Genomic DNA, 27,168 nt, shown 5'->3' with positions numbered 1-27,168 from the left:
AAGGCAGACTGAACAAAGAGATCTACAACAGACCCAGGACTGCTTGGTTCACTATGTTTCTGCCTCTTCACGCTGCTACGCTGTCCTCAGTGGCTGACGGCCTCTTTCTTGAGACATCACGTGTACTCTTGATAATGAAGAAAAACAAAATCTTTCCCAAGCTCCCCACAAACTCCCATTAGCCAGGACAATGGAAACACCGTGATTGGTAAGACCAATGAGATTCATCCCCTAAATGCATGGGAGGGGAACACCTGTATATAATCCAGACTTTGCCAACAAGGGAGAAAGACTCGCCACTGAGCAGGCATCCTCAGTTCTTGCCTTGATAGTCATACAAATTCCTCTTCCTTTTAAGGGTCAGCTATTTCACCCTCCATTGAGAAGACGTGTAGCATACTGCTTAAGGGCAACAGCGCTTGTGCCAGACTAGCAGGATACAAACCCCAGCTCCCTTGCCAGCTCTTTGGCTGTGGGCAGATGACTTAAACTTTCCGCCCTGCAGCTCCCTGATCTGTGAAACAAGGGCTGTTAGCACTATCCAGCAGAACTTCCTGTGATGATGGGAGGAAACGTCCCATGTCTGGGCTCACACAGTAGCCACTAGTCATAGGTGGCTGCTGAGTGTTTGAAACGTGGCCAGTACATGTGAGGGATGGTTTTTTATTTTTTAATGTTTGTTTATTTATGTATGTATGTGGCTGCACTGGGTCTTAGTTGTGAAACATGGAAAGTTTAGTTGTGGCATGTAGGATCTAGTTTCCTGACCAGGAAACTACGAGCACTGGGAGCGTGGAGTCTTAGCTGCTGGACTACAAGGGAAGTCCCAAGAACTGTTTTTTTTTTTAATGAAAATTAAATAGTCACATTTGACTAGTGACTTAGCTTCCTTGATAGCTCAGTTGGTAAAGACTCTGCCTGAGGTGCAGGAGACCCTGGTTCAATTCCTGGGTTGGGAAGATCCCCTGGAGAAGGGAACAGCTACCCACTCTAGTATTCTGGCCTGGAGAATTCCATGGACTGTATTGTCCTTGGGGTCACAAAGAGTGGGACATGACTGAGCGACTTTCACTTCACCACACTGGGCACATAGTTCTAATTCATAGTACTGTTGTAGAATAAAATGTACAGTACTTGGATGATTTAAAAAGTAGGCATTGAAGTAACACATAAGCTCTCATTAAATGTTAGTTATTACTTCTGCTGCCATCCACTGATGGCATGGCATTTGGTCACTTGCCCACTCTCCTTGAAGAAGGACTATGGCATCTGATTCACCGTCTTCCTTGCCACCTCAGGTCTTTAGCAAACCCAGGTGGCTTCAGTGTTCATGCAGGTAGTCCCTGGTCTCTTCAACTCCAACGACTCACCTCCATTCTGCCGTAGCCACTCACTCCCATAGCCACAACCTCTACCACACCCTCCCAGGAGAGCTCAATGGAATCTCACCCCTTTGTCTCTGACCACAACATGCCAACCTTTCAATTCCTTCCTTCCCTTGCCCCCAGGAAGTCTGATCTTTAGGCTGGTTGAGACTTCCAGTTCCTTGACTCTATTCTTTCCTTTCCCACTGGCTCTTGTCTTTACTTCTCTTCCTCACCAGGTTGATTCCACAGTGCTTCACTTCTCCTCCTCCTCCATATGGTCCCCTTCTTCATTATTATTAACCTTCTGAACAGTTCTCCCAGTTTCAGATTTACTGTTTAAATCCACTCTCCAGTGGGGAATACATGTAAATCCATGGCTGATTCATGTCGATGTATGACAAAAACCACTCCAATACTGTAAAGTAATTAGCCTCCAACTAATAAAAATAAATTAAAAAAAAAATAGATAACTGAAAAAAAAAAAAACCAACTGTAGTGTTAGATAGGCTACTGTGTGCCCTTCAGATCTGTTTCCATTTAATATTCTTATTTATTTAGTATTCTTTTGCTCACTCCTTTTTAAAAGCAAAATAAAATGCAAGGAGCATTTCACTAAAATCAATCAATCAATCAATCAATCCACTCTCCACACTGCAACCAGGGTAGTTTCTCTACTGAATCTCATCACATTGCTCACCTGCCCTAAATCCTCTGCTGTTCCCCATTGCCACCTACTACCCATTTCCAGAAGGTGCCACGCTCCCACAGCATCCATGCTTTTGCACATGCGAGACTCCCTTCCCGGTTTACCTCTCCTCTTGTCCTTGGTCTGAATAACTTCTTTTTTCCCTTTAAGATTCAGTCTGGGCATCACCTCCCGGATCTCTCCCCTCCCCCACGTAGTTCAGGTGCCCCTCCCACATGCTCCCACGGAGTCACAGTCCTAACGACGCTGGGCTGTGATGTGAGACATCGCTGTTGACAAACCCGACTCCCTGTCTTGGCTATGAGAGTCTGAGAACAGACACCCAACACTCTGCTACTGACTTCACTGGACGTAGATTTTGGGAGGATTGCTGGCTACCAGTTCAATGCACTGTTCTAAAGGTGGAGGGATTCGAATGTGCTTGTATGTTGAGGGTTAAGAGCTATAATAAGGAACTGCCTGGTGGTCGAGTGCTTAGGACTTGGCACTTTCACAGCTGAGGGCCCAGGTTCAATCCCTGGTTAGGGAACTAAGATCCCGCAAGCTGTGAGGTGTGACCAAAAGAAAATGACCTGCAGTAATTAATGAATGAGAGGCTGGAGATTTGGAGGATGGAGGGGATAATGACTGGAACAGTGCCTGGGGAGGCAGATGAGGTCCTGAGCACGGACGGAGGAACATCCTTCCGGCAGGGGCAGAGACAGTCTCTCCTCCGAGCCTGCAGGGAGGGTGCAGGTGCGGATGAAATGTCTGCTGGCAGGGAGCAGGACACTGGAGGAGTTTCCAACTGATAAGTCTGCTTCCTCTAATCTAAATGGTGAGTTGGGATCAAGGTGAATGGAAATTTGGTGGGAAGAGCAAAGGCCTGGGAGACACAGCTGCCTAGGGACCCAAAGCAGCTTCCCACACTTCTGTGAACTTTTCCCCCATCCTTCAGTCCTCCACCCACAAATGTCAGGCCGCTGTCCAGTGCTCCTAAATGCGGCCTGCATTCATCTTGGCTGTGAAATGTACTAAGCTCCTGCCATTAATCCATCACTAAGTTTAGTCCTCACATAAGAATATGTGTAAAACAGCTCACCCCAGGTACAGTAAACACGAGGTAAATGGTAGTCTTTGTATTGACTAGGAAGGATAAATTTGTTTTTTTCTAGCTGCATAGCAGCATCTACAGGATGATATGTGCCCCTGCCCTAACTTATGTCCTTGTCAGAGAAGGATGTACCCGTGTAATAATTAAAAAGCAATACAAAGTGATATGTGATAGTTATTGTCTGGTTGCTAAATCATGTCTCTCTCTCTTTTTCTTTTTCATGTCCAACTCTTTTGCGACCCCATGGACTGTAGCCCACAAGTCTCCTCTGTCCGTGGGGTTTCCCAGGCGAGAATACTGGAGTGGGTTGCCACTCCCTTCTCCAGGGCATCTTCCTGACCCAGGGATCGAGCCTGTGTCTCCTGCATTGAAGGTGGATTCTTTACCACTGAGCCACAAGGGAAGCCCCGTGTGGTGGTTACCAACATCCAGACGGCGCTTTGTTTTTGATCACAACCAGCACTGAAAAGTCTCTTTTCCATCAAGACCTAGAACTCAAGTAAATACGTAAAAGTGAAACAAATTTCATTAGACACTACTTATCTTCACTTTGTGTCATGCATTCTGGTATTTTCTCTTGTATTCTACTTTGTTTTTATTTTTTATTTATTTTTTTATTTTCTACGTTGTTTTTAAACAGTGGTGGTGAAGGTTCACTGTGATGGGTTGAACTGTGCCTCTCAAAAATTCATATATTAGTATGTTGAAATCATATATCTCTCAAAAATTCATATTCATAGGAGGTACCCTTAGTCCCTCAGAATGTGACCTCACTCAGAGACAGGGTCTTTACAGAGGTAATCCTTAGGGTGGGCCCTAATCCATTATGACTGGTGTCTTTAGAAAAAGGGGAAATTTGTGAATTCACTGGCAGTCCAGTAGTTAGGGCTTGGTGCTTTCATTGCCGGGGCGTTGGGTTCGACCTCTGGTCTTGGAACAGGATCCTATGTGGCTTGGCAATAGAGGGGGGAAATTTGGGGACAGACTTGCATGCAGGGAGAATACCACATGAACAGAAAATGGCCATCCACAGGCTGAGGAGAGAGGCCTGGAATGAGTCCTCTCAGTTCTCAGAGGGGACCAACCCTGCCAACACGTTGATCTTGGGCTTCTAGCCTCCGGCACTCTGACAGAGTGAATTCCTTTGGTTGGTTAACTCCCTGCCTCAGCAAAAAAACAGACTCACCTGATTGATTTCGTGACTCACTATTGGGTTGCAACCTGCAGTTCCCAGACTGCAACGTTCTTTTTTCTCTGCCTTTCCTCCTGCGTTCTTCACAGCTGCTGATGGGATGGCAGGGCCCAGAGGAGGGTGAGGCAAGCAAGGAACCGACTCTCAGGGACATGCAAGTGGGGGATGTCATTACCAGCAGTCTAGCCTACTCCACACTTATACGACCTGAAGGTGAGCGGCTCCTCCGACTCAGCACCCTCAACACCTCACCCTGGCTTGTGTCAAGTGGGTACAACCCTAGTCTCCATTTGAGAGGCTGACACAGTCACAAGGCTTTTGAGTGGAGCTTGACCCACGTCAGATACGCCTATAATTCCTCTGATGACATCACAGCCTCCCCGTCCGTGCAGTCAGTTAGAGAAGATGATAATAAATACTGTTTTACTACTTGTATGTGCCTCTCACCTTCCTATCCCCCAAAGGAGTCAAAGGTAAAGACCCAAGTTCATGCCTCCGCTTCTCTTGCCAAAGTTCTGGGGGACATGGCCCTCCGGAGACCCTTAGGTGGCAAGGCCTGAGTTTAGTCACTGTCTCTGGATGTCAGCAGGCAGAGTGGGTGCCCTGAGCGCACACAGAATGCATGTGTCATGAGCGCCTTTGTGCACGCACTGCGATTGATCGCAGCACTGCCGGCTGTATACACCCAGGGACAGGGTCCCCGCCTGCCGTCTCCGCCCCAGCTCTCCCTCCTCTCCAACTGGCTGCCTTACAGACACAATAAATATATAAACACACACCTCCAACAGCCTCTGCCTTTGTGGCATTAATATTACCCTCAAATCTGGGGACCCTATGTCAGATAGAGGCTCTTCTGTCTCGCTCCTGCCTGGCTAGTTCTGGGACAATAAAAGAGTGTCTGACGTTTACTGTGTAGCAGGCATCATTCACATCTATTATTGCATTTCACTCACAACTTTGTAAGTTAAGGCTATTATTTGCTCCATTTTACAGACGACAAAGCTGAAGCACTAATAGTAAACAGCCCAGAGCTGTGCAGCTAGACTGCTGGCAGGATCTGAACCCGTGCAGCCTGTCTCCAGGGCCCAAGTTCTTAATTCCTACCCTCTGCCTGGCTGTGCACTGGGACCTGCACACACTTGCCCATCCACGTGGATGGGAGGGGGAGGAGCCAGGTTCTGGGGATCAGTTCCGACGCCAGGGGGCAGCATAAGCCTGGCTTTGGCCCCTGAGCCCAGCCCTGTTGGGGGAGAGAGAAGGGGAGTAGAAACCGCCTCCCACCTTCCACCACTCCTGAGACCACCCTTTCCCCACACCCGTCGCTCAGGCTTGGGGGCTTGAAGCCCCCTTGGCCTCCTCCAGCTCCTCCTCCAGCCAAAGCTTCAAAACCGTCCACTGGTGACAGCGATGACTCAGAAGCTGAGCAAGCCGTGTGTGTGTGAGTGTGTGTCCGTGTGACTGCATGTGGCTCTGAGTCCTGACGCGTCTGTGAGCCTGCCCGCGCGTGTGTGTCAGCCTGTGTGTGCGTGAGAGGGAGTGTCCTTCTGGCTGGGGAAGTTGTGTACATGCACGTTTATTTCTGGGTGTGTCTCAGTGTTTACCCCAGAAACAGATAGGAACTTTGCCAAGGTTGCACAGCAGATTCGTATTCAAACTTGTCCCTTGGGAACCTACAGGCAGCAACTCCAGCTTGCCGCCAGCTCCTACCTGGGTGTCCGGAGAAGTACCCCATGAGGAGGTGGCAGAAAGGATTTTCAGTCCCAGGCACCCCTGGAGGCCTACAGGATTGTGAGCTTGGCGGTCCCCTCCCCCACTCCCTCCCATCAGCGGGTCACGAGACCTCTAAGGCGTTCCCCACCCAGCAGGGAGGGGGGCCGAGGAGTCCCAGCTCCCCAGCCGCTTTCAGGGTCCTCCACTGGAGGGAGCGCAGAGCCCAGAGGGATTTCTTTTTCCAGAGGCGCCCCCGGGGGGCGAGGGGGGAGCCCAAGTCCCTAGTGAGCCCAAACCCCAGGCCCTTGCAAGAGTTTGAGCATAGGGGCTGCAGTTTGGGGTGGCACGTCTCTGCTTGATATTCGGTGACTTTCTGGGGAAAAGTGGATTGTTTTCGATGGGGGACAGGGTAACTGGGGATCAGCCCTTCCTCCAGCCTGGCACCAGTCCTGGCTCCCCTACTCCATACCAGAGGCACACATGCTCACCCCACTTTCTTCCTCTTCCTCCTCCAGCCCACTTTCTCTTCTCTCTGTCGTCAGAGCTCCAGGGAGGGACCTGGGTAGTCGGAGAAGCCGGAAACAGCGGGCTGGGGCAGCCACTGCTTACTCTGAAGAGGGAGGACGGGAGAGGATTGTGTGTGTGTGTGTGTGTGTGCGTGTGTATTTTTTTTTTTTTTTTTTTTCTCTTCTTTTTGGTGGTGGTGGTGGAGGAGGGGCGCTAGCAGGGCCAGTCCTGAACCCGCTGGACAGAGCTACAGACTCATGGGGCCTGGCAGAGCCCGCTGAGAGAGGGAGCCGACCACAGAGGGGTTGCCAAGGTGAGGGGATGCCTCCAAGGAGGGAGGGTGGGGGGCCTCTGACTCTCAACGCGGGGGGCGGAGGGGAGTGCCCTTCAGGATCCTGCCTGGGCAGAACGGATGGTCCCCAGGAAACTGTTTCAGCTGGGGCTGGTGGCTGGTGTTACTGAGTTTTGGCAGTTTCGAAATATCAGAGAAATCTGGGGTGGGTACGGGCCCAGCAGTCGCCCTGCTCCTCCCCAGCGTGGGTCACTTTTTCCACACGCCCCATCCCCCGCACCGCCAGGACGCGCTAACGCAGGGGAAGGAGGGCGAGCAGGCGCCCCTCTGCGCTCCGGGTTGGGGGGCAGTGGCCGCCCCTCCGTCTAGGGCGCTGATGGCAGCGGGCAGTGGGTCCTCCGCAGACCCCTCTCCGGGCCCCCCACAAAGGTTCCTCTTCAAGGGTGTGGCCAGGGGGTGAGCGTGTCCCAGAAGTAGAACCTCATGGTGCCCCAGAGGAGGGGGAATTTCCCCCTCAAAACTGCTCCACGCTTGGCCCGGCGGCGTCACGGAGTTAACCCTCCCGGTGCCTAACTGGCTCCGCCTCCCCGCGCCCCTCCCCGCCCCCACCGCCGCGCACACTGGGCTACCCAGAGAGGCGCTTTTGACTTCTGATCCTGCGGCCCCACGGTCAGAGGGCCCAGGAATGTCGGGGGTTGAGGTGCAGTTCAGGCCCCGAAGCGGGGCTGGTGAAGATCCTGGACTTCCCTTCCCCAGGGGGAAGGGAACGCGGGCCCCGCCCCCTCGGGCCGTGGCTCCTCCCTCCCTGCGGTGCTCAGGGGGGCTTACAGCAGAAGATGCCCCTGGCCTGGCAGGCCGATTGAGCCAGCCTGGTTATTGGGTGGGAGTGGGGGAAAGTCTGGGCCCTCGCTGTCTGAGGATGGAGTGGGGGAGATCTGAAGGCAGGGCCATGCCAGGAAGCTGGTCACTCTTCCTAATCTAGGGGGTATGGAGAAAGGGGGGCTGCCTCTGACTTAGGGATCACTTCCGTCCCGGTAGGGTAGAGACAGAGGTCAAAGGTCTGAGCACCCTGAGAAACAGGAGAGGAAGCGGGAAGGAGGAATGGAGTCCTCCCTTGAGTTTGAAACACAGACCAAAAGATGCCCCACCCCAAGGCGGGTGTAGAGAAAGGTCTATGAGAGGACCCTGAGCAGGAGGGGGAGGATTCTGCCTTTGGGAGAAAAGGGGTCAGGGGGATATAGGAACTGGGGGAGGAGCACGGATCTCCAGAAAAGGGGCCTGTCTGTTCTCCGTTCCTTTGGGAGTCCTGGGAGAGGGGAGAAGCTACGGTGCTGCCAGAGAACTTGGGGCTAACTGGGTTGAGGGAGACCTAGGGAGTTTCCACCCCCATTCTTTCTGTCATCTCTGGGAAGAGGGACATTTTGAGAAACATGAACTGAGAGACCCCTGGGGAACCACTGGTTTACCCACTCTGCCCTGCAGTCCACCTAGAAATGGGGAGGCGACCACCTCCTCCCTATCCTCCCATCTCCTTGCCTCTTGCCTCTTTCCTTCTCTTCCTTGTAATCCACTAGGCTCCCCGCCCCTCTTCTAGGCTTTTGGCTGCAGGCTTATTAACCTCACTTTTTCTCCTTCCTGAGTTCTCTCTACTTTTCCTCTTGCTCCATCTCCCCTTGTTCAGGTCTCCTCCCCTGACCCCCTTCTCTTGGGATTATGAGGTCTGGATCCGGAAGGGATCCTAAGGGCACAGAGTGGTGGTTTATCCCCACTTGGGTTCAAATCGCTTGCAGAACGGCCTTGGCAAGTTGCAGAACCTCCTTGAGCTCAGTTTCTCTGCCTGTGGTGGGATAATTTTATATTTTAAAAATTGTTGCAAGATTCTAGTGAGGTAAGGTTCTCAGTGTAATCCCTCGTACATAGTAAGTGCTTAATGAATGATCGCTATTATTACTCTACCATCTTCTTCTTCCTCATCTAGCCAGGCAGTTTTCAGATTGTTTCATGGAACCCTGGAATTTTGAGGGATTTCTCCAGGGACACCTTTGGGGTCCAGAGGTGGAGAGAGGGAAGCAAGAAGTGGTAGAATTCCAGGTCTACCACACTTGATTTCAACAGAGAAATTCCAATTTTACGTAACTGGCTAAAACGGTCTACTTCTTTAAAAAATTTGGAAAGTTCATACTTTACCCAAGCCTCATATTTTGTAGATGAGAAGATTGAGGTCTACGGAGGGGAGGTTTCTTTTTGTTTGTTTGTTTTTAAAATCTTGTGACCATGCCACAGGTCATGTGGGATCTTGGTTCCCTGATCAGGGATTTGCTCCCTTCGTTGGCAGCATGGAGTCTTAGCCACCAGGGAAGTTCCGAGGGGAGGTTTCCTGCCAACAGAATCAGAGCCGGGTCTAGAGCTTCAACCCACATTCTCTGCCTTCTCCCAGAGAGCTTTCCCTTCCTCCCCACTGCCCTGTCTCTTGCCCTCCCCTCCCCCAGCTGGCTGCAGCTCAGCTCTTCCCACCCGCATGCTTGCTGCTGAAGAAAATACCTTGTCTCAGGCTTGGCCAGGGAGGGTCTTGGCTGGACATCGTCCGGCTGAGAGCTATGGGGCTGACGGTCTCCAAAAGGGCTGTCTATGGGAGACCCTTGGCTGCCCCCAAAGGCCAGCCCTCAAGTAACCCTGTCCTTTCTCTTCAGCCTTAGTGTCAGCCGCTCAGTCATGTCCGAATCTCACAACCCCGCGCACTGTAGTCCGCCAAGCTCCTTTGTCTATGGAATTCTTCAGGCAAGGATGCTAGGGTGGCTTTGCCATTCCTTTCTCTAGGAGATCTTCCTGACCCAGGGATCAAACCCGGGTCTCCTGCATTGCAGGCAGATTCTTTACTTTCTGAACTACCAGGGAAGCCCTCTTTTTCTTCAGGCACCCTCCAAACCCCATATCATGTCTCTGTGGGGGCTGGTCTCCAAAATGCCCCCAGAAAAACTGCAGCGGCTCTATGTCGACTTTCCTCAACACCTGCGGCATCTCCTGGGTGACTGGCTGGAGAACCAGCCCTGGTGAGTCCTGGCTGCCCCCTTATCAGCCCCACAGGGCACCCCCCCCCCCTGCCACCCACCTACCTTCCGTCTCATTAGGTTTTCTTCATCCCATTTTGAGACTTGGGACTCGTTGTTCCACGTGCAGTGGTCCAGATTTAGCCGGGAGTCTGTACCGTATCAACCAGACTACGGCGTGTTGACACTTGGAGTTCCCCACCCCCTTAGGAACCTCAGCCAAAGAGGAGGGAGGTCAGAGCTGGGGCAAGGGCACCACCCACAACAGCTGGGAAATTGGGGAACAGCGTGCACAGCCGAGGACCGCGGCGGGCCTGGATGGAGGAAAAGAGGAGGAAGGATCTGCTGAGCTGTTTGCTGTGGGGTGGAGGCACTAGAGTCCAGGAATCCCTGGCCTGAGGCGGCCTCATCCTGATCTTCCTGCAGGGAATTCCTTGTCGGCTCAGACACCTTCTGCTGCAACATGGCCAGCGCCCTACTTTCTGCCACTGTCCAGAGCCTCCAGACATCAGCCGGAGAGCAGGGGGAGAGGGGAGCCCCGTCTTGCAACATATCAGCACTCTGGAGGTGGGGGCAGCGGGGGGGCACAGGGCCAGGGTGGGGCCTAGGGCGAGGTGAGCCCTGGGTGCTGGAAGGAAGTTGGTATTCCTCTGGTTAGCTGTTAGCTAGCAGGCAAATTAGATTTTAAAAGCGTGCAAATGCATGCAAACTTCTGGAGTCTATGATTGTGCTGCCTCTGAGTTCCTGTGTGAATGGGGGGGTTGGTGCCGGAGAATGACATGGGTGAGAGCGAGGCTAACCCCAGCTACCACCCTTCACTTCTAGAGCATATATCAGAGGGACCCCCTGAAGCTGGTGGCCACTTGCCGACACATACTTCAAGGTGAAAAAAAAGCTGTCATGGAGCAGGTATTGTGATACCCCACCTCCCACCCCAACTCAACCCCCGGGAACTTTAGCTTGAGCCATGAGAAACTAGAAGGGATTTGAACTTCAGGAAAAGCTCAGTGTTCTAGGTCCAAGATGATCAGAGGAGGTTCCTGGGGTCAGAGTGAGCCCCAAGTTAAGCTCAGAGAAGCTTCCAGCAAGGGTCTGAGGGTAATGAGGGGCCTGGGGAGGAAAGGGCAAGTGATACAGAGCTGTTATCTCCAGAAGATTCCAAAATGTCAGGAAGAACTGTCAAGGAAGAGAAGGGAGCGAGACAAGGGAAGTGGTCCATCGTCTGCAGAGCAAGGGAGTGGGCACCCCTGTAGGGAGTGGAGGCTGAGTGAAAAGGGATGGGCAGAGTGTCTCACCTGTCGCCTGTCTCTCCTTGCAGTTCCACCACCTGCCAATGTCCTTCCACTGGAAGCAGGAGGAACTCAAGTTTAACACAGTCCTACGGAGGGTGCAGCACCGGGTCGGGGAGACTCGCCTTCTCCGGGAGGCCCTGCAGCCTGGTGCTGAGGCTGGCCAAGGTGGGGTTCCGGGGGGTGTGCGGGGGCCGCCCCCTCTTGGATCTCAGCCCTGATTGAACCTCTCAAATCTGTCCTCACCCCAACTTTTGCCCTACCCCCAGTGTCTCTGCACAGCTTGATAGAAACGCCTGCCAACGGGGCTGGGCCAAGTGAGGTGAGTAATGGGCTGAGACGCGGAGACTGAGCCCAAAGTGCAGGCTTTGAGGGTCTCAGATCTGTGGAGGGATGGTGAGTAGACCTCTGAGGGGTGAGAAAGGGAGGCCTACCCTCCAGAGCTGGGCAAAGAGGAAGCGTGTGGCTCCGGCTCAGGCCCCACCTGCCCACAGGCCCTGGTCACGCTGCTGCAGGAGACCGTTGGTGAGCTGGAAGCCGCTCAGGCTCTGGTGCTGAAGAGGATCCAGATATGGAAGCGGCAACAGCAGCTGGCAGGGAATGGGGCGCCCTTTGAGGAGAGCCTGGCTCCACTACAAGAGAGGTGGGGGCAGGGCTGACAGGGAAGCGGGATGCGCTGGGGGTGGACACCTGCTCTCCCTGCTGGAGGTGTGAGAGAGTAACCAGGCCAGAGGGTCTCGGGGTGGACCAAGACTCGGAGAAGCCAGTTCCGGCAGAGCCCCCCATGTCTTGCACATGTGCGCCAGGCTGACCCAGCAGGGGCATTCCTCCAGCCTGTACTTTCCTCTTCGAGCTCCATACCCAGAGGACTGGGAAGTCCTTCTGGTTTACTGGGCAGGGCATCTTTCAATGTGCACAAAAGCATCATGCGTGCTGGCCTCGGACCTGGGTATCAGACGCCCTGGGGACGGGGCAGCTCCTTTCCACGGAGCTTCCAGGCCCTTGCGCAGAGCCAAGCCGCGTCCCACAGCCCCTTCAGCCCCGGCGCCCTGCAGTCGGGCCCACTGCTCATCCCCAGCCCTCCACACACACTGCCCTGCTTTCTTCCTGGGCTGAGGGGTGAGGGGCGTTCTGGGCCGGGAGCAGGCTGGGAGACTGTGCCCCTGACCATGGTCCTGGCCCCAGGTGTGAGAGCCTGGTGGACATTTATTCCCAGCTGCAGCAGGAGGTGGGGGCAGCTGGTGGGGAGCTTGATCCCAAGACCCGGGCAGCGCTGATTAGCCGACTGGATGAAGTCCTGCGTACACTCGTCACCAGGTATGAGCCCCCCTGCTGGTGGAGAGCAGACCCCAAGGAAGCAGGAGGGTCAGAGTTGTGGGGGGGCGGCGCCCAGAGGGACCGGCTGTTCACTTCCCTTGTGTCTTCCTCACTCCTCCCAGCTCTTTCCTGGTGGAAAAGCAGCCCCCCCAGGTTCTGAAGACTCAGACCAAGTTCCAGGCCGGGGTTCGATTCCTGCTGGGCCTGCGGTTCCTGGGGGCCCCAGCCAAGCCTCCGCTGGTCAGGGCCGACATGGTCACGGAGAAGCAGGCGAGGGAGCTGAGCATGCCCCAGGGGCCCGGAGCTGGAGCGTAAGCCGGGGCTGGAGAGAGCCTGGGGGGGTGATGGAGGCCAGAGGAGCCTGGGGGACCGGCACAGCGAAGGGGGCTGGTGATGACAGGGAGGGAGGGCTGTGGGATATGGGGACCCTGGGTAACCGTCAAGCCAGAGGAAGGGCAGGGACCCACCAGTGCTGGAGAGGGGTGGCAGCATCCTGATTTGGCTAAGATGGGGGCTTCTCCCTCAAGAACCCAAGTAGGGAGATGGAGATTAGGGACCAATAGTCCAGGCCGTTCACCTGTGGACTCAAGCTCCTGCCGCTCCTGGGCCGGTCGGGACGAGCCCCTCTCTGACTTTTGCCCTGGCAGAGAGAGCACCGGGGAGATCATCAACAACACCGTGCCCCTGGAGAACAGCATCCCTGGGAACTGCTGCTCTGCACTGTTCAAGAACCTGGTGAGGGGCCTTTGGGGAGCAGTGGGCGGGGTCCTCAGGCCAGGCAAGTGTCCTCGAGAGGGTGTGCGGAGCCCAGGAGAAGCAGTTTCTGCCCTCACCCCCCTCGCCCTCGCCCCATCCCCAGCTTCTGAAGAAAATCAAGCGGTGTGAGCGGAAGGGCACCGAATCTGTCACCGAGGAGAAGTGTGCTGTGCTCTTCTCCACCAGCCTCACGCTCGGCCCCAACAAACTCCCCATCCAGCTCCAGGTGAGCCTGGGCCCCAGCCCCGCCCAAGGAGGGGCCCCAGGTGCCCCGGCCAACACCCCGAGGCCTGGATCCTCACTCCTCATGGATGCCCTGCGCCCTGCGGGTCTGGGGTTCATGCATGTTGGGGCTCCAAGGGGAGTGGGGAGGACGAGAACTCAAGTGCACACTCCGGGGAACGATGGTGCGTGCTATCGCATATGTCCCTGTGGGATTCTGTCCCAGTTTTTGCGAGAAGAACTATTTTCCTTAGCCATGCCAATGGCTAAGATATTGAAGCACTTTTCTTAGACCAGGGCGCTTAAAACGGCACTGTTTTAAGTCATACGCATGCGCACACACGCAGGGTTTGCGCCGTGAACGTTACGAGGGAGGTACTCTTACTAGCCTCGTTTTGCAGATGAGAACACAGACACAGAGGTTGAGCACTCAGCCTGGGTCACACAGCTCCTGAATGCTGGAGCTGGCATCTGAAACCTGGAGGTCTGGCTGCATAGCACTGGCTCCTCACCACATCTCAGCAGGGAGGCCATAATTCAGCTTCAGAAAGCACTCGATCACACACCACGAATTTTTAACTATGTGGTGGGAGTTCAGGAGCTTCCGGGCACCCTCAGAGCCAGCCCTCTGCAGAGGCCCCCTTGTCCCGCAGTACCAAGAACTCCCTTTCCTCCCCTGCTTCAGGCCCTGTCTCTGCCCCTGGTGGTCATCGTCCACGGCAACCAAGACAATAACGCCAAAGCCACCATCCTGTGGGACAATGCCTTCTCTGAGATGGTGAGGCGAGGCCCGGAGTTGGGGGGAGGAGGGTCTGTAACCTGGGGGCTGGGTGCAGGCTGGTGGGGTGGCTGGTGTGAACACTTGAGAGTGGCCATAAGTCCTCCTCATAGACTTGTTTCTGTCATGACCTCCTTTCGCGCCAGTGTTAACACCGATTCTGTGGTGGCACCTTAGACTGCTGTTGGAAAAGCAGACTCAGGGGGACAAGCTGGGAAGGGACAGTCTGGGGCCGGGGGAGGATGCAGGCCCTCCTGAGGAGGAGTGGCTACGTCAGCCTGAGGCTCCCGCCCCTTCTCCCCTCCCCTCCCAGGACCGCGTGCCCTTTGTGGTGGCTGAGCGGGTGCCCTGGGAGAAGATGTGTGAAACGCTGAACCTCAAGTTCATGGCTGAAGTGGGGACCAACCGGGGGTTGCTCCCAGAGCACTTCCTCTTCCTGGCCCAGAAGATCTTCAATGACAACAGCCTCAGTATGGAGGCCTTCCAGCACCGCTCTGTGTCCTGGTCACAGTTCAACAAGGTCATTCCCCTGCCCTTTGGATCTTCCGCCCCCAAGCTCTTCATCCCTGGGGCACTCAGGGCCTCCCCAGCCTCTGCCCAGGGACCGACCTCTAGGATTTTCACAGTGCCCCGCCACGTTCATCAGGAGGACCTCTGCTCTGGCCCAGGCAGGAAAACCCCTTGGCTCTCTGGCATCCCCTTAGTTTTTGTCTGGGGGCCCTCTGTCCTCCCTTTTGCTAGTGATTTGCATGACTCACCCAGATTGTGTGTAAACACAGCTTTGATTCGAAATGACTTTGACCCATTGGGAAAATAGTTCTTATTGCAAAAACCAGGACAAAATCCCACAGGGACAAACGCAGTAACACCATTGACCGTGCGTCGACTGCTTAGTATATGCCAGATTGTACTTGAGCACTGTATGTATGCTATCTCACTTAATCATCACAAGAAGCTCTTTAAGGTAGGCACTATTACACCCATTTTATAGAGGATGAACTGGCTCAGAGGCGTTAAGTAGTTTCTCCAAGGCCTCCCAGCAAGTGAGGCCATGTTTCTGACTCTTGCTCTTAGCTACTACATTTTACTGCCCCCAAAATAAGGTGGCTCAGGACGGGATCTGTTACAAAAACGGGGGAGAATGGCGGTCTGGGTGTCTTGGTTGAAGACCAGCTGAGTCAATGCTATTATGTACTGATCTCTTTTTTAAAAAAGGAAGAAAGAAAAGCCCACACGACAAGAGGATGTGTTAGCAAAGGGAACAGGACACTTACATCCTGCAAGCTGCCTTCTCTGGACACCACTTCCGTCAGGCCTCATTCGGGAGGGGGTGGAGCACAGTGGTTATGAGGGGGCCCAGCCCAGACTTCCTGGACTAAATCCCAGCCCTGCTTCTCACTGGTTGTGTAAGAAGCAAGTTATTTGATCTTTCTAGGCTTTCATTTCTTCATCTGTAAGATGGGATACTCATGGGATCTTCATCCATAGACGTGTAAAGATCAGATGCAGTAATTTATGGCAAGAGACTGGACTCACGCCTGGCACACGGGCAGCTTGAGTGCCGGCCATTGTCGCTGACGGGGTCTCCGGCGCAGCGTGGTCCCCCAGGCCTGTGACTCTGCCGCCTCGGTGCTCACAGCCCAGTGCCTGGCCCAGCCAGGCTCCCACTCTGCCCGCCTGTGCTCACACCAGCTCCCCTCTCCCCACAGGAGATCCTGCTGGGTCGTGGCTTCACCTTTTGGCAGTGGTTTGATGGTGTCCTGGATCTCACCAAACGCTGTCTCCGGAGCTACTGGTCAGACCGGTGAGTCCCTGCTCCCAGGTGACCTGAGGATCTGGGCCTCCAGATCCTGCTCCACACCCTCCACACCCCCACCCACATCCTCTCGTTCATCCTGGTAGGCTGATCATTGGCTTCATCAGCAAACAGTACGTCACGAGCCTTCTCCTCAACGAGCCTGATGGAACCTTCCTCCTTCGGTTCAGTGACTCAGAGATTGGGGGCATCACCATTGCCCACGTCATCCGCGGCCAGGATGGTGAGGTCACCCCAGCCACTCCTCTGCCTCTATGACTGTACCCTCAGGGGCTTCTTCTGAGAAAGGTCCTGGCCTTCTTTGATGCCAACCCTGATCTTCAGGAAGTTATTCCTTAGGTTCAACTTCTCTTCTTTCTTCTGTGGCCTAAACTTCTTCCCTCTCACTTGGAGTTTGGTGGGAATGGGGACTGGTGGGAGCCTCACACCAGCTCCTCCTCTCCTTTCCTTGGTAGATTAAGAATGAGTCCAACCATGGGGGTAGGTTGGGGAAGGGGAAGCAAGTCTGGATGGAGGGGACTCATGGCGTCATTCCTTATGCAGGCTCCCCACAGATAGAGAACATCCAGCCGTTCTCTGCCAAAGACCTGTCCATTCGCTCACTTGGGGACCGAATCCGGGACCTCGCTCAGCTCAAAAACCTCTACCCCAAGAAACCCAAGGATGAGGCTTTTCGGAGCCACTACAAACGTGAGCTGTGAGCCGGGGCTGGCAGCTCTGACTCCTGCGGTCCACCTCCTCCCTGCTCCTGGCTGCTCCCACCCCACCTGCTGTGGGGTGTCATCATCACCCCATCATCCCTGACTTCTTCCCCCATTATCATTTCCCTGCTTCTGGACCCTGCCCATCATCCATGCTCACCTTCTCCAGCTCCCTCCCTCCCTAACCCGGAAGCATTCCATGGCTGTCCTTTCCTCCCCACAACAGCTGAGCAGATGGGTAAGGATGGCAGGGGTTATGTCCCAGCTACAATCAAGATGACTGTGGAAAGGTGAGTGTGCTGGTGTGGACGGAGGGCGGGGCTGACACTTACTTGTAAGCAGGAGGTGTGGCATCATCCCCTGGTCAGTCACACATGCCTCCTCCCCTCCTCCAGGGACCAACCACTTCCCACCCCAGAGCCCCAAATGCCTACCATGGTGCCTTCTTACGATCTTGGAATGGCCCCTGACTCCTCCATGAACCTGCAGCTCTGCCCAGATATGGTGTAAGAAGCTTGAGAGAGAGAACTGGGAGTGGTCTGTGCCAGCAGGCATTCAGCATGGGCATGGGGAGAGTTGGCACTGGGGGTTGAAGTGGGGAATTTCCTTTGCTTGAAAGGGATCCCCCAACTTTCTTTTAAAAATAGAATTTTAAAAACCTATTTTATTTTTGGCTCTGCTGGGTCTTCCTTGCTGTGCAGGCTTTTTCTCTAGTTGAGGCGAGTGGGGGCTACTCTCTAGTTGTGGTGCACAGGCTTCTCATTGCAGTGACTTCTCTTGTTGCAGAGCGTGGGCTCTGGGGCTGATAGGCTTCAGCAGTTGCGGCTCCTGGGCTTTAGAGCTCAGGCTTAGTAGTTGTGGGGCTCAGGTTTAGCTGCTCCACGGCATGTGGGACCTTCCTGCAACAGGGATCAAACCCATGTTTCCTGCATTGGCAGGCGGATTCTTTACCGTTGAGCCCCCAGGGAAGCCCCGAGATTCCTGGGTAGGGGGTTGGGAGTATCCAGGAGAAGGGCTGGCCTCAAGAGTCTGCTTTCTTTCCCTAGGCCCCAAGTGTACCCACCACGCTCTCACTCCATCCCCTCATATCCAGCCCTCCCCCGGGAAGAATCAGTCAATATGTTGCCAGCCTTCCAGGAGTAAGTGGGGCCACCTCTGGGGAATGGGGTTGGGTCACCCCCTGCAGTGGGGATGGGCACTTGTATTTGTGAAGAGAGGCTCTTCAGTGAGGAAGGTGTGGCAAAAATCCAGCCCCCGTGTCTTTTCTGTCCACTCCATGGAGGTGTTAATAGTTAAGATCCAGGTTCAAATTCCAGCTCCACCACTTGCTGACTTCGGGCAAGTAACTTAACTCTGATGCCTCGTCTGTAAAATGGAATAATGATGATAATACCTACTTCACAGGATTATTGTGAAGGTTAATTTGAGTTAGTAGTATGTATAAAGCTAAACATAGAACCCAGCTCCTAGTAAGAGCTATGCAAGTGTTAGTATTCTCTCTCCTGCCTCTGAAATCTACTGTCATTTTTCTGTTACCTTGATTTGTATAGGTTTATCTTTCTGGCCTGGAAGTGGCAGACATTTCTGTTCTCCAGGTAGCACTCAGGTGTTCACTCTCAGTCAAGGCAGGACATCTTCCCCCCATAGGAGCTGAGGTAGAGGTGGGATCTTAGAACCAGCAGAGTTCAGAGTCCAAAGAAACAGCAGAAATTAGCTAATCTATCCTTCCTCTGTCCCCCGCTCCAGTCCCCAGTGCATAGAGTAACATTTATACAGAGAAGAGGACCAAACTCACAGGTAGAAATGACTTGCCCAAGGCAATGCCATCAGGATGAGGAACTGGAAATAGTTTCCGTACTTGATGGGCTTGACTTTGCAACAGTGCCCTGGTCCAGCTCTCCTTTGATTGTGCCCTCCCCTTCCTGCTTCCAGACCTCACCTGCCGATGCCTCCCAACCTGAGCCAGATGAGCCTGCCCTTTGACCAACCTCATCCGCAGTGAGTGACCACCCCCGCCCCCATTCTGAGCTCAAGCTCCTCATTCATTCCCAGCCTCAACCCCAGCCTGACCCCCAGCACCACCTCATTTACTTCTCCGGGGCTGGCAGGGGCTTGCTGCCGTGCCCGCCGCAGGATCACGCCGTGTCCAGCCCCGAGCCCTTGCTCTGCTCAGACGTGACCATGGCAGAGGACAGCTGCCTGAGCCAGCCGGTGGGGGGGTTCCCTCAAGGCACCTGGTGAGTGTCAGCCTGCGGGGGGAGGCTGGGGGGGTGAGGTGTGGGTACCATGCCCATCCCACTGCTGCTCCACTTCCTCCCTGCAGGGTCCGTGAAGACATGTTCCCGCCCTTGTTGCCTCCCACGGAACAGGACCTAACCAAGCTTCTCTTGGAGGGACAAGGGGAGTCCGGGGGAGGGTCCTTGGGAGCCCAGCCCCTCCTGCAGCCCTCCCCCTACGGGCAGTCTGGGATCTCCATGTCCCACCTGGACCTAAGGGCTAACCCCAGCTGGTGACCCCAGCTGGAGGCGGAGCCCAGAGAGCCCACTCCCCTGCCCCCACGGGCCTGCTCTGGGCACCTGCCCCCGCTGCTGCCCAGCAGCAGAGAGGGAGCTGTGGCCTCCTCTCCCCACCCACTCCCTACTCAGGAGAAGACTTTGCCAGGAGAAGGTACACTGGGTGGAACATACCTACTCCTTCCCTTCCCACACACCCCTGCCCTCTCCCTTCCAGAGAGTGGAAGGGAAATTCAGGTTCCAAGTGAGACACACCCCAACATGCCTGCACAGGCAGCGCATGAGCGCGCGCACACGCACACACACACATGCACACACACACACACGCACACACACGCTCTCCTTGGAAAATGGCGCTCGGCAGGAAGAGGGCTGGACAACAGCACAGGTGCGGGCAAGGGGGGGATTTCTCCACCTGCCCCAAGCCGGGGCTCAGCACTCACGGGTGGAAATGCACACATGCACACATCTGCTCCACAGACCGAGGATGGCGCTATGGGCTTGGGTCCCGGCCCTGGAGAGATGGGAAGCAGTTCAGGAGACCCTGGGAGGGAGGTGGGGTGGGGTCTGTACATTTGGTTACAGATGTGGCTTTTGCCCAGATTAAAAAAAAAAAAAAAAAAAAGTCCCAACCAGCTCCAGATTCTTGTGAGTCAGCCTGAGGCTTCAGGATACGTGTGTGAGATTGTGCAGAAGTGCAAGGGCCGAGTCCGTGTACGGCCAGGTGAAAGCGTGTGCACTTGGGACATGTTAACATGTGGATGTCACACGTTAGTTGTATGGCTACATAGAACACTGACCTCTCTGACTGTGCCTGTGTGACAACAGAAGTCAGCAAGTATGAGATACCGCACACGAGGCCCCGGCGAGCATGCTGGCCTCTCGGACATATGCTAACCCAAATGTACTCACTTCTGGGCGTGACTGTGCCCACGCGGGTCTATGTGGCTGCGACATCTGCCTATTAGGCTGTGGCTTTGGTGGGTCACCACCCCCAGTCCTGCCCGGAGGCAGAGTGTGAAATTGGGGCCCAGACTCAGGTGTGTGGTCCCCTTGATGTACTGGGGGCCCCACCTGCTGCTGCTTTCCTATTTCCCCCACCCACCACCAGCTTCACTCCACTTTCCCACCCCATGCACCCTTTCTCCATCTTGGGGGTCAGAGATCCTAAGCCATAAAATAAATTTTATTTCAAAATAACAAAATAAATAATCTACTGTACACGATCTGAAAAGAAAGACGCTCTAACTGCTCAGACAGGTGCTGCCGCCCAGCCCCCAGCTGAGGGAGGACCCTGAGTCCACCCAGGCCTCCCGAGGGGGCCGGGGAAGGGGACCCCACACCCCCTAGACAGGGCAAGAAGGAGAGAACGCCGAGGGCTTGGGGGGGGAGATGGGGGCCGGGGGGCAAACTGCAGCACTTGTTAAATTAAAGAAACAGACTAGAAGCACAAAAATGGGGGGGCAGAGGGGGAGGAGCACGTCCGGTGTTCCAAGGCCCCCAGATCTGGGGGGAAATGTTTCTATTTTTAGCTGCTGGACCCTCCCAGAGAAGTCCCCCTGTCCCCCATGTCCAAACTGAGTCCAACTGCTCGTGTCACTGGTTCAAACTAGAGAGAATGGGAGTGTGCTGTGTAGGGGAAGGGGGACCCCAAGTGCCCTGGGGGCAGAGTTCTCGCCTCCTTGCTCTAGGCAAGGGGGAGGGGGCACCGTGCTCCCTCCCTCTGTCCTCTGGCCAGGCCCCTGCTCGTTATTGCTTGAAGCCCCATAGTCCTATGCCCATGGGGCGGGGGGGGGGGAGGCAGGAGAAGGGCAGGGGGAGGATCCAGGGTCGTGATGGGAAGGCAGGGTGAGAGTGGAGGGTCTGCATGAGCCAGAAGCCTGCGGTCTGAGGACGCCAGTCCGCCCCTCACTGCCGGCTGGCCTCCGCCTCCACTTTCACGCTGTTCCTCCGGCCTTCCACCAGCGCAGGATGCGGGCCTGGGGCCGGGCATCGGTCCAGAAGCCCCTCTTCGAACTCTGCAGGGAGAAGGACCCCAGGTCAGGCGGCTGTGGGGTGGACGCTGCACACAGAGGGGCCCGAGCAGAGAGGCGGGGGCAGAGAAGGCTGCGGGGACGAGCTTGGAGTACTGACTCCGGCCCACTTCCTGTCCGGGGGGCCGGGCTGCATCCCCCAGCGTGTGCGCCCCCTCCTCTTTCTGGCTGTGTGTAGCTCGCTGTCTCTCTGTGTGTGTGTGTCTCTTTCTGTGTCTCTCCCGCCTCCGTTCTGCTGGAATTTCTGGTTCTGTCGGGAGCTGTGGGGGCGGCTTGGCTCTGACCTCTCCCCCTCCCCCCCTTCCCAGGCTCTGCCACCCCCACTCTTCCCTGGCCTCCTCCCAGGACCCCCCCCCCACCTCGCCAGGCCCCCCAAGTTTCTTAGAAGCCAAAACAGGGGGAACACAGGAAGTCAGCCTCCCAGCTCCTCCTCCAAGAGCCCCCCTTTCAGTCCCCACACCCACTTCCCACCCACGCACAGTTTAAAAATACCAAGCTAGGGTTGGTGGCTTTGCCTGCTGCGTCACTCTCAGCCCAGCGATGCCCGGCCCTCTCCGCCGGCCTACTTGCCTGCCCCCCTCTCCGTCCACACACGGAGCATCCCCCTTCCCCTTTGGGCTCCTCCAGTTCCAAGCTGGCAACCCCACTCCAGCGCCTCGCCTGCTCCACCCGCTTGCACTGGCACAACTTCCAGCCAGGCTTCCGTTCCTCGTGGCTCTCCTCTTCCTGCGCCCCTTTGTCCCCCCTTCTGTCTCCCTGCTCCCCTAGCTCCCCCCTCACAGATTAGGGGGTGGACTCTCCCTACCGGGAACAGCCCCGCAAAGTCCCCCCCTCCTCAACCCGAGGCCTGGCTGGCTGGAGCCCCACCGTCCTGCCCTCCTCCTGCCGGCTGGCCCCAGGACACCAGGATCGCCGAGCGGGGCCTGGGGAGTCGGGTGCTTGGGGACAGCACTGCTGGCTGCCTCACCTGCCAGAGCTGGCTTCGCAGGCACACAGGGGCTGAGGCGGCCCACGCGGTCGTGGGAGACGAGGCGGGCTAGCCGCAGCCCCTCATCCATCAGGGTCTGCTGCAGGATGTGGCGGCTCCACAGCCCGTGGGCTGGCAATGCCAGCGGCAGGTCAGCAGGGGGCGGCGTCAGCCTTGGACATGACCCCACAGCTGCGGGCATGGGCACGGGTCAGGTAAGGGGCCACAGCGACGGAGCCCCCACCCTCAGCCACACAGCCAGACCCACAGGCCCAGGTCCACTGGCCCCCATCCGGCCAGGCCTCCCAACCCCGCTCCAGGCAGTTGCCTCCTGGTGCCCTCCTCCCGGGCCCTCTGTCCCCACGGTAAGAAGGGTTGTGATGCACACTCACCCTGCAAGTGCCCATCCAGGCTCTCCCCAGACAGGCTGGCGCTGTCCTCCTCCAGGCTGGGGCGGAATGGGGGAGCATAGGATTCAGGGCCGGGAGGAGGCTGCTGGATTTCAGAGTGACTTTGTTCTCCAACCTGTGGATGCCCCAAATAAGGAAATGAGGTTTGGCAAGGGTGTGGGTGGGGGACGGCTGCCCTAACCCCCGACGTCTGCCCTGGAAAACCCACCTCTTGTTTCAGTTTCTTCACGGGGGGACCTCCCAGTTCTTCAGGGTGGAGCCTGCGAAGATGGAGAGGAACAAGGACAGTGAGGCAGGGGAGGGACACGTGGCAGACGCAGAACCTAAAATGCATCGTTTCCAGAATCTGGAAAGAGGCTAGCGAAGCAGGTGTGCCCAGCTCAGGCACCATTGCTGCTGGGGCGGAGGGGGGCCTGAGATGGATGGGAGGAGGGGCCAGACCTCAGACAAGTGGGCTTGGTCAAAGCAAGGCGGGTGGGAGGCAGGACGAGAGGCACCCTGAATGGGAAGACAGGATGTGACCCAGCTCCTAGGCACAGGAATCTGATCGAGGAAGAACCTAGAGAAGGGGGTCTCACCTGGAACCCTTCAAGGACGATAGGTAGGTGCTCTCTCGGGCCACTTGGCGGGACAGGGAGAAGAGTTCCACCCTCCTCAGTAAGAGGGTGTTGTCCCTCATGCAGAACTGGGCAGCAGCCTCATTGATGGTCAGCTGTGAAGAGGACCACCAGAGCAGTCAGAATCCTGATTCACTCACTACCTTGCCCAGACCTCCTCCCTTCCATTCTCCATCAGACAAATGAGACCACCCATCAGGTGCTTGGTTGGGTTTCTGACACTACCAGGAATTTCCTGGGGGAGGAAGACAGAGGGCAGCACCCAGAGCTTCCTATGAATGCCAGGGGCCTCCTCCAATGCTGTGGGGTCCTGGCTGGCATGGAACTGGACAGCTGGGCTCTTGCCTGTGTCTCTGCACCCCCCTCAGTGGAGAAAGGAGGCACAGCAGCAGCTGGGCTTGGTGGAGGAGTGGATCAGGACTTTGGGTCCTGGTCACGGGGCAATGAAACAGACTCGGCAAATGTGAGGACTCTCAGAGGTAAGCGGGTCAAGCTCTAGATGTCCCGGGCAGTCCTGGCAGGCTGGGGTCCTCACCTCGTGCAGGCTGAGCTGCTTGCCCTCCCGCCGCTTGGAGTCAAAGCGGCCATAGATGATGCTGTATTTGCGGATCTCCTCCTCCTTCTGGCTGTCATTATCGTCCATCTCAAAGATGTGGCCCACGCTCCGTGCCAGCTTCTTGTTCAGCTTCAGCAGGGAAGTCACCTCCCCAGCATCCCCCCTTGGGAAGCTTCGGAAGATCCTCTCCACGCTCTCCACCACCATGCGCACCATCTCTGGCTCCAGTCGATCCGGACCACCCCCAGTCCCAGCTGCTGCCAGCCCCCCAGCCCCAGTCCCCTCAGGGCCACCTCCCCCTGCCGGTGGGGAAAATGGGGGTGAGCCAGCCTCCTCGTCTCCTCCTGCTCCGACATCAGACTCTGGAGTACTCCGGCCTGGCCAGATCCGGGGGTCCCCCGCCCCAGGTCCCCCAGGCAATGGTGACAGCTTCTCTCCAAGTTCAAGGGGGCTCTTGGGGCTAAAACTGCGGGCACTGCCCGCCTTTTCCCCTGGGCTACCATGCCCATTGCTCATGCTCCCTTTCCGAGTCCCGGCCGTCTCAGAGATCTTGAAGAGTGGGATGCTGGAGACAGGCACGGCAGGCACGGGCTGGCTGAAAAGCCCTGGGTTGGTGGCCCACTCTCTCAGAGCCTTCTGCAGGCGTCGGACGTGGAGGGGCTTCGTGGCCATGCCCACGAGCGCCATGATCTCCAGGAACTCCTCCTCCCCCGCCTCGCACAGCTGCTGCACGTCGTCCCCTCCCTGCTGGATGAAGGTCTCGTAGTAGGAAAGGAGGTTGGCGCGCTGCAAGACCCGGTACAGTTGCAGCTCCCCCAGGGTCCGAGGCAGGGCCATGGCTCGGGAACTGGGCCTGGGAAGGAGGCGCACAGGGTGGGGGGGGCAGTCAGCGCAAGTTCCCTGCTGGATACCAACCCACCCTCACAACTGCCTTCTCTCTCCTGCCTGCTTCTCCTCCCCGCTGTTGAATGCTCTCTCTGCAGAGACTTGAGCACAGACTAGGTGAACCAGCCGCTGGTCAGAGGCAGTGCTATCCCAGACTGGCTAGAAGGACCAGAAGCCAGACTGGTCTTTGTGGGAGTCAAAGGCTCCAGGCTCCCCCATCCTCAGCGTTTACTTTTGTGGTCTGGGGCAAGGAGACCATGAGTCTGAGGCCAGTCAGTACACCCCTGGATTAGCTGGACCAACCTCTCTTCCAGAACACCATCCTCACCTTCCATCCTACACACCTAAGCAGTCTTAACAATACAAAGTTAATGTCCACGCTCAGGTGAACACAGGACCCTTGTCCTCCCTACAGCGGGAACTAGGGCCACTGCTGGCCAGCTGTGTTCCCTGGTGGCATCCTGCTCACGTGGCTGAGCCGGAGAGGTGTGGCCCCTTCCCCTGCCCGTTCTCACTGTGAGCCAGGCAGACCACCCTCTGCTCCCCTTCCAACCCATGCTCAGCTTTTCCCACGGCTGAGGCATTCTCTGCACCTTCTTGCTCTCCCTCCCCAGGACCTCCTCTGCCTTCCAGACTGGCCAGGGCCCCTCAGCTGGTCCCTCTTCCAGCAGCGACCTTCCCACCTGCTCCATTGGTAGGGCCATCCCTTCAGCTCAGGCACGGGGGAGGGGAGGGGTGCCTCAATTGTTCTGCTCTGGGGCCCGGTCCGCCCCCACACACTCCCACAGTGGTAGCGTCTGTGGGCGAAAACCGCCGGGGGGGCCTCCCGCCTACCCTTCTCTCCTTCATTTTTCCACCCACATCTTCAAGTGTTGTGGGGGAGCGATTCAAGGAGGCCTCTCGAGGGAGGGGTTGCACATCGAAACTCCCCTCCCCACTCTGTAAATAAAGCTACAGAAATGAACAGACGCCTAAGGCTCGCCCCGCTTCTGCAAAGCTCCTCCGATGCTCTCCTGGTTCAAAGGCGCCGGCTTATCCCGGATCCCGGAGCCGCGCGCTCGATACCAATGACGCGCTGAGCCAGCTGAGCGGCCCTCCGCCGGCACTATTGTCAGCTAGAGCCCCAGGGCTTCCCCTGCCGCCTGGGAGCCCCCACATTCTTTGCAGGGGGCTCACGTGCCAGGGCATGCCCCCCAAATAAACGGGCGATGGAGAATTAGGTACTAGTCTTTCTCTAGTCTTTCCAGTTGCATCAGATCCCTGTCTGCTCCCCTGGGCCCCCGAATTCGAAGACGCACCCCCTTTCCGTCAGTCTCCACCCCCCACCCCCGTCCCGCTTCCCCCCGTCCTCTCCTCGACCTCCGCCCTCCGGACCCCTCTCCCGAGTCCAGCTCCACCCATCTCCACTCCCCGCCGCTTCCCTTTGCCCACTAACTTGAGTCTGGGCTGCGGGGTCCGGCGGGCGCTGTCCCCTCCGCCCGGCGGCTGCTCGGCTGTGGGGGAGGCAGCTCTGTGCATGGACGGCTGGAGACCACCGGGGGTGCCCTTCTCAGAGCCCGGCGCTCAGCGCCTGCTGCGCGCTGCGCTCTTCCCCGCGCGCGAGGCCGTGTCCGCCGCTGTCCGGGCTCCGTCCCTCCCTCCACGTCTCCTCTCTCCGAGCCTCCGCGCCTCTGTCTGTGCCTCTGCCCCCCCTCCCCGGCTGCGCTCGCCGCCTCTCCGCGCCTCCGCCCCCGCAGGACGCACGGGGAGCGAGGCCCGGCGCAGCGCTGGCTGCCGGGCGGGCGGAGGGCGTGGGCCGAGCCGGGGGCGGAGGCCGGGGGCGGGGGGCGGGCGCCCGGGCCTCTCCGCCGGGCCGGGGAGACGCCGCGGCGGAGAGACTCAGAGAGGCGGAGATGGGGGGAGGGGAGGAGCGTGGAGACGGAGGCGGGGGCGGGGACTCAGCCCGGGGCGCCGAGTCGGAGACTGAGGTGACCGAGGCCGGGCTGTGGAAGGCGGGCTTGGGGGGTCCAGCGGGCGGGGCGAGGTCGCTCCGTGCCGCCCACGCCGGATGCGCAGCCGGCCTTCTCCGCGCCCACGTACCCACGTGAGCGCCCAGCCGGCGACATTCTTACTCCCACTCCCCCTTCCCCTCCGAGAGGAGAGCGGAGTTTCACAACCACGCACAGGTACACAAAGGCAGCGAGCACCGCAAAGGACGGCAGACGCGTCTGAACAGCTCCGCGGACGCCTGCTGCCCACGCTCCAACCTCGCGGTGCTGTGCTTGTGAACGTTAGGAGTGAGCCGGGAAAAGTTGTTGGAGACTCGGGGTGCGCGTCTCCTTTCGTGCGTCTGACTCCCATAGAGAGTGCGCTTAAGGCAGGTCTGTGAGCGTGGGGCTCCGCAGCAATCTCTTC

The 27,168-nt window shown here is 56.9% G+C and overlaps 2 protein-coding genes across 4 annotated transcripts; one reads left to right on the top strand and one right to left on the bottom strand.

Annotated features, from left to right (window-relative positions):
• Positions 1 to 5,991: 5,991 nt before the first annotated feature.
• Positions 5,992 to 20,504, top strand: STAT6 (signal transducer and activator of transcription 6). The gene is given in 23 exon segments (XM_043446533.1): positions 5,992 to 6,888; positions 9,781 to 9,917; positions 10,341 to 10,437; positions 10,440 to 10,481; positions 10,740 to 10,823; positions 11,233 to 11,371; positions 11,473 to 11,525; positions 11,698 to 11,846; positions 12,389 to 12,520; positions 12,643 to 12,831; positions 13,168 to 13,255; positions 13,380 to 13,502; positions 14,184 to 14,276; positions 14,590 to 14,796; positions 15,986 to 16,080; positions 16,179 to 16,315; positions 16,636 to 16,782; positions 17,020 to 17,083; positions 17,189 to 17,299; positions 17,840 to 17,932; positions 18,726 to 18,791; positions 18,902 to 19,030; positions 19,117 to 20,504. Coding segments are annotated over 22 exon segments (2,544 nt in total). The 5' UTR covers positions 5,992 to 6,888; positions 9,781 to 9,801; the 3' UTR covers positions 19,307 to 20,504.
• NAB2 (NGFI-A binding protein 2) lies at positions 20,472 to 26,493 on the bottom strand. 3 transcript variants are annotated; one of them, XM_043446534.1, is made up of 7 exons: positions 26,210 to 26,487; positions 23,869 to 24,742; positions 23,295 to 23,428; positions 22,925 to 22,976; positions 22,699 to 22,831; positions 22,307 to 22,498; positions 20,472 to 21,324 (listed from the first exon to the last, which is right to left on the bottom strand). In XM_043446534.1, exons 1-7 carry the CDS (start codon positions 26,290 to 26,292, stop codon positions 21,215 to 21,217), a joined length of 1,578 nt encoding a protein of 525 aa, XP_043302469.1. In that variant the 5' UTR covers positions 26,293 to 26,487; the 3' UTR covers positions 20,472 to 21,214. The 3 variants fall into 3 exon arrangements, with proteins under 3 accessions (XP_043302469.1, XP_043302471.1, XP_043302470.1); XM_043446536.1 differs by having other exon boundaries at positions 23,869 to 24,636; positions 26,210 to 26,486; XM_043446535.1 differs by lacking the exon at positions 22,307 to 22,498 and having other exon boundaries at positions 26,210 to 26,493.
• Positions 26,494 to 27,168: the final 675 nt, after the last annotated feature.

This window comes from Cervus canadensis, chromosome 25 (genome assembly GCF_019320065.1).
Source record: "Cervus canadensis isolate Bull #8, Minnesota chromosome 25, ASM1932006v1, whole genome shotgun sequence".
Taxonomy (NCBI): domain Eukaryota; kingdom Metazoa; phylum Chordata; class Mammalia; order Artiodactyla; family Cervidae; genus Cervus; species Cervus canadensis.
This window is presented reverse-complemented; position numbering and strand designations above follow the sequence as displayed.

Bases quoted from the DNA above. Each gene is read 5' to 3' on its own strand.
- NAB2 (XM_043446534.1), bottom strand. From the start codon at position 26,292: ATGCACAGAGCTGCCTCCCCCACAGCCGAGCAGCCGCCGGGCGGAGGG. The intron at 23,429-23,868 runs GTGAGGACCCCA...TCCTCTTCACAG, and splicing joins AGCAGCTCAGCCTGCACGAG to CTGACCATCAATGAGGCTGC. The intron at 22,977-23,294 runs GTGAGACCCCCT...CCATCTTCGCAG, and splicing joins TCGTCCTTGAAGGGTTCCAG to GCTCCACCCTGAAGAACTGG.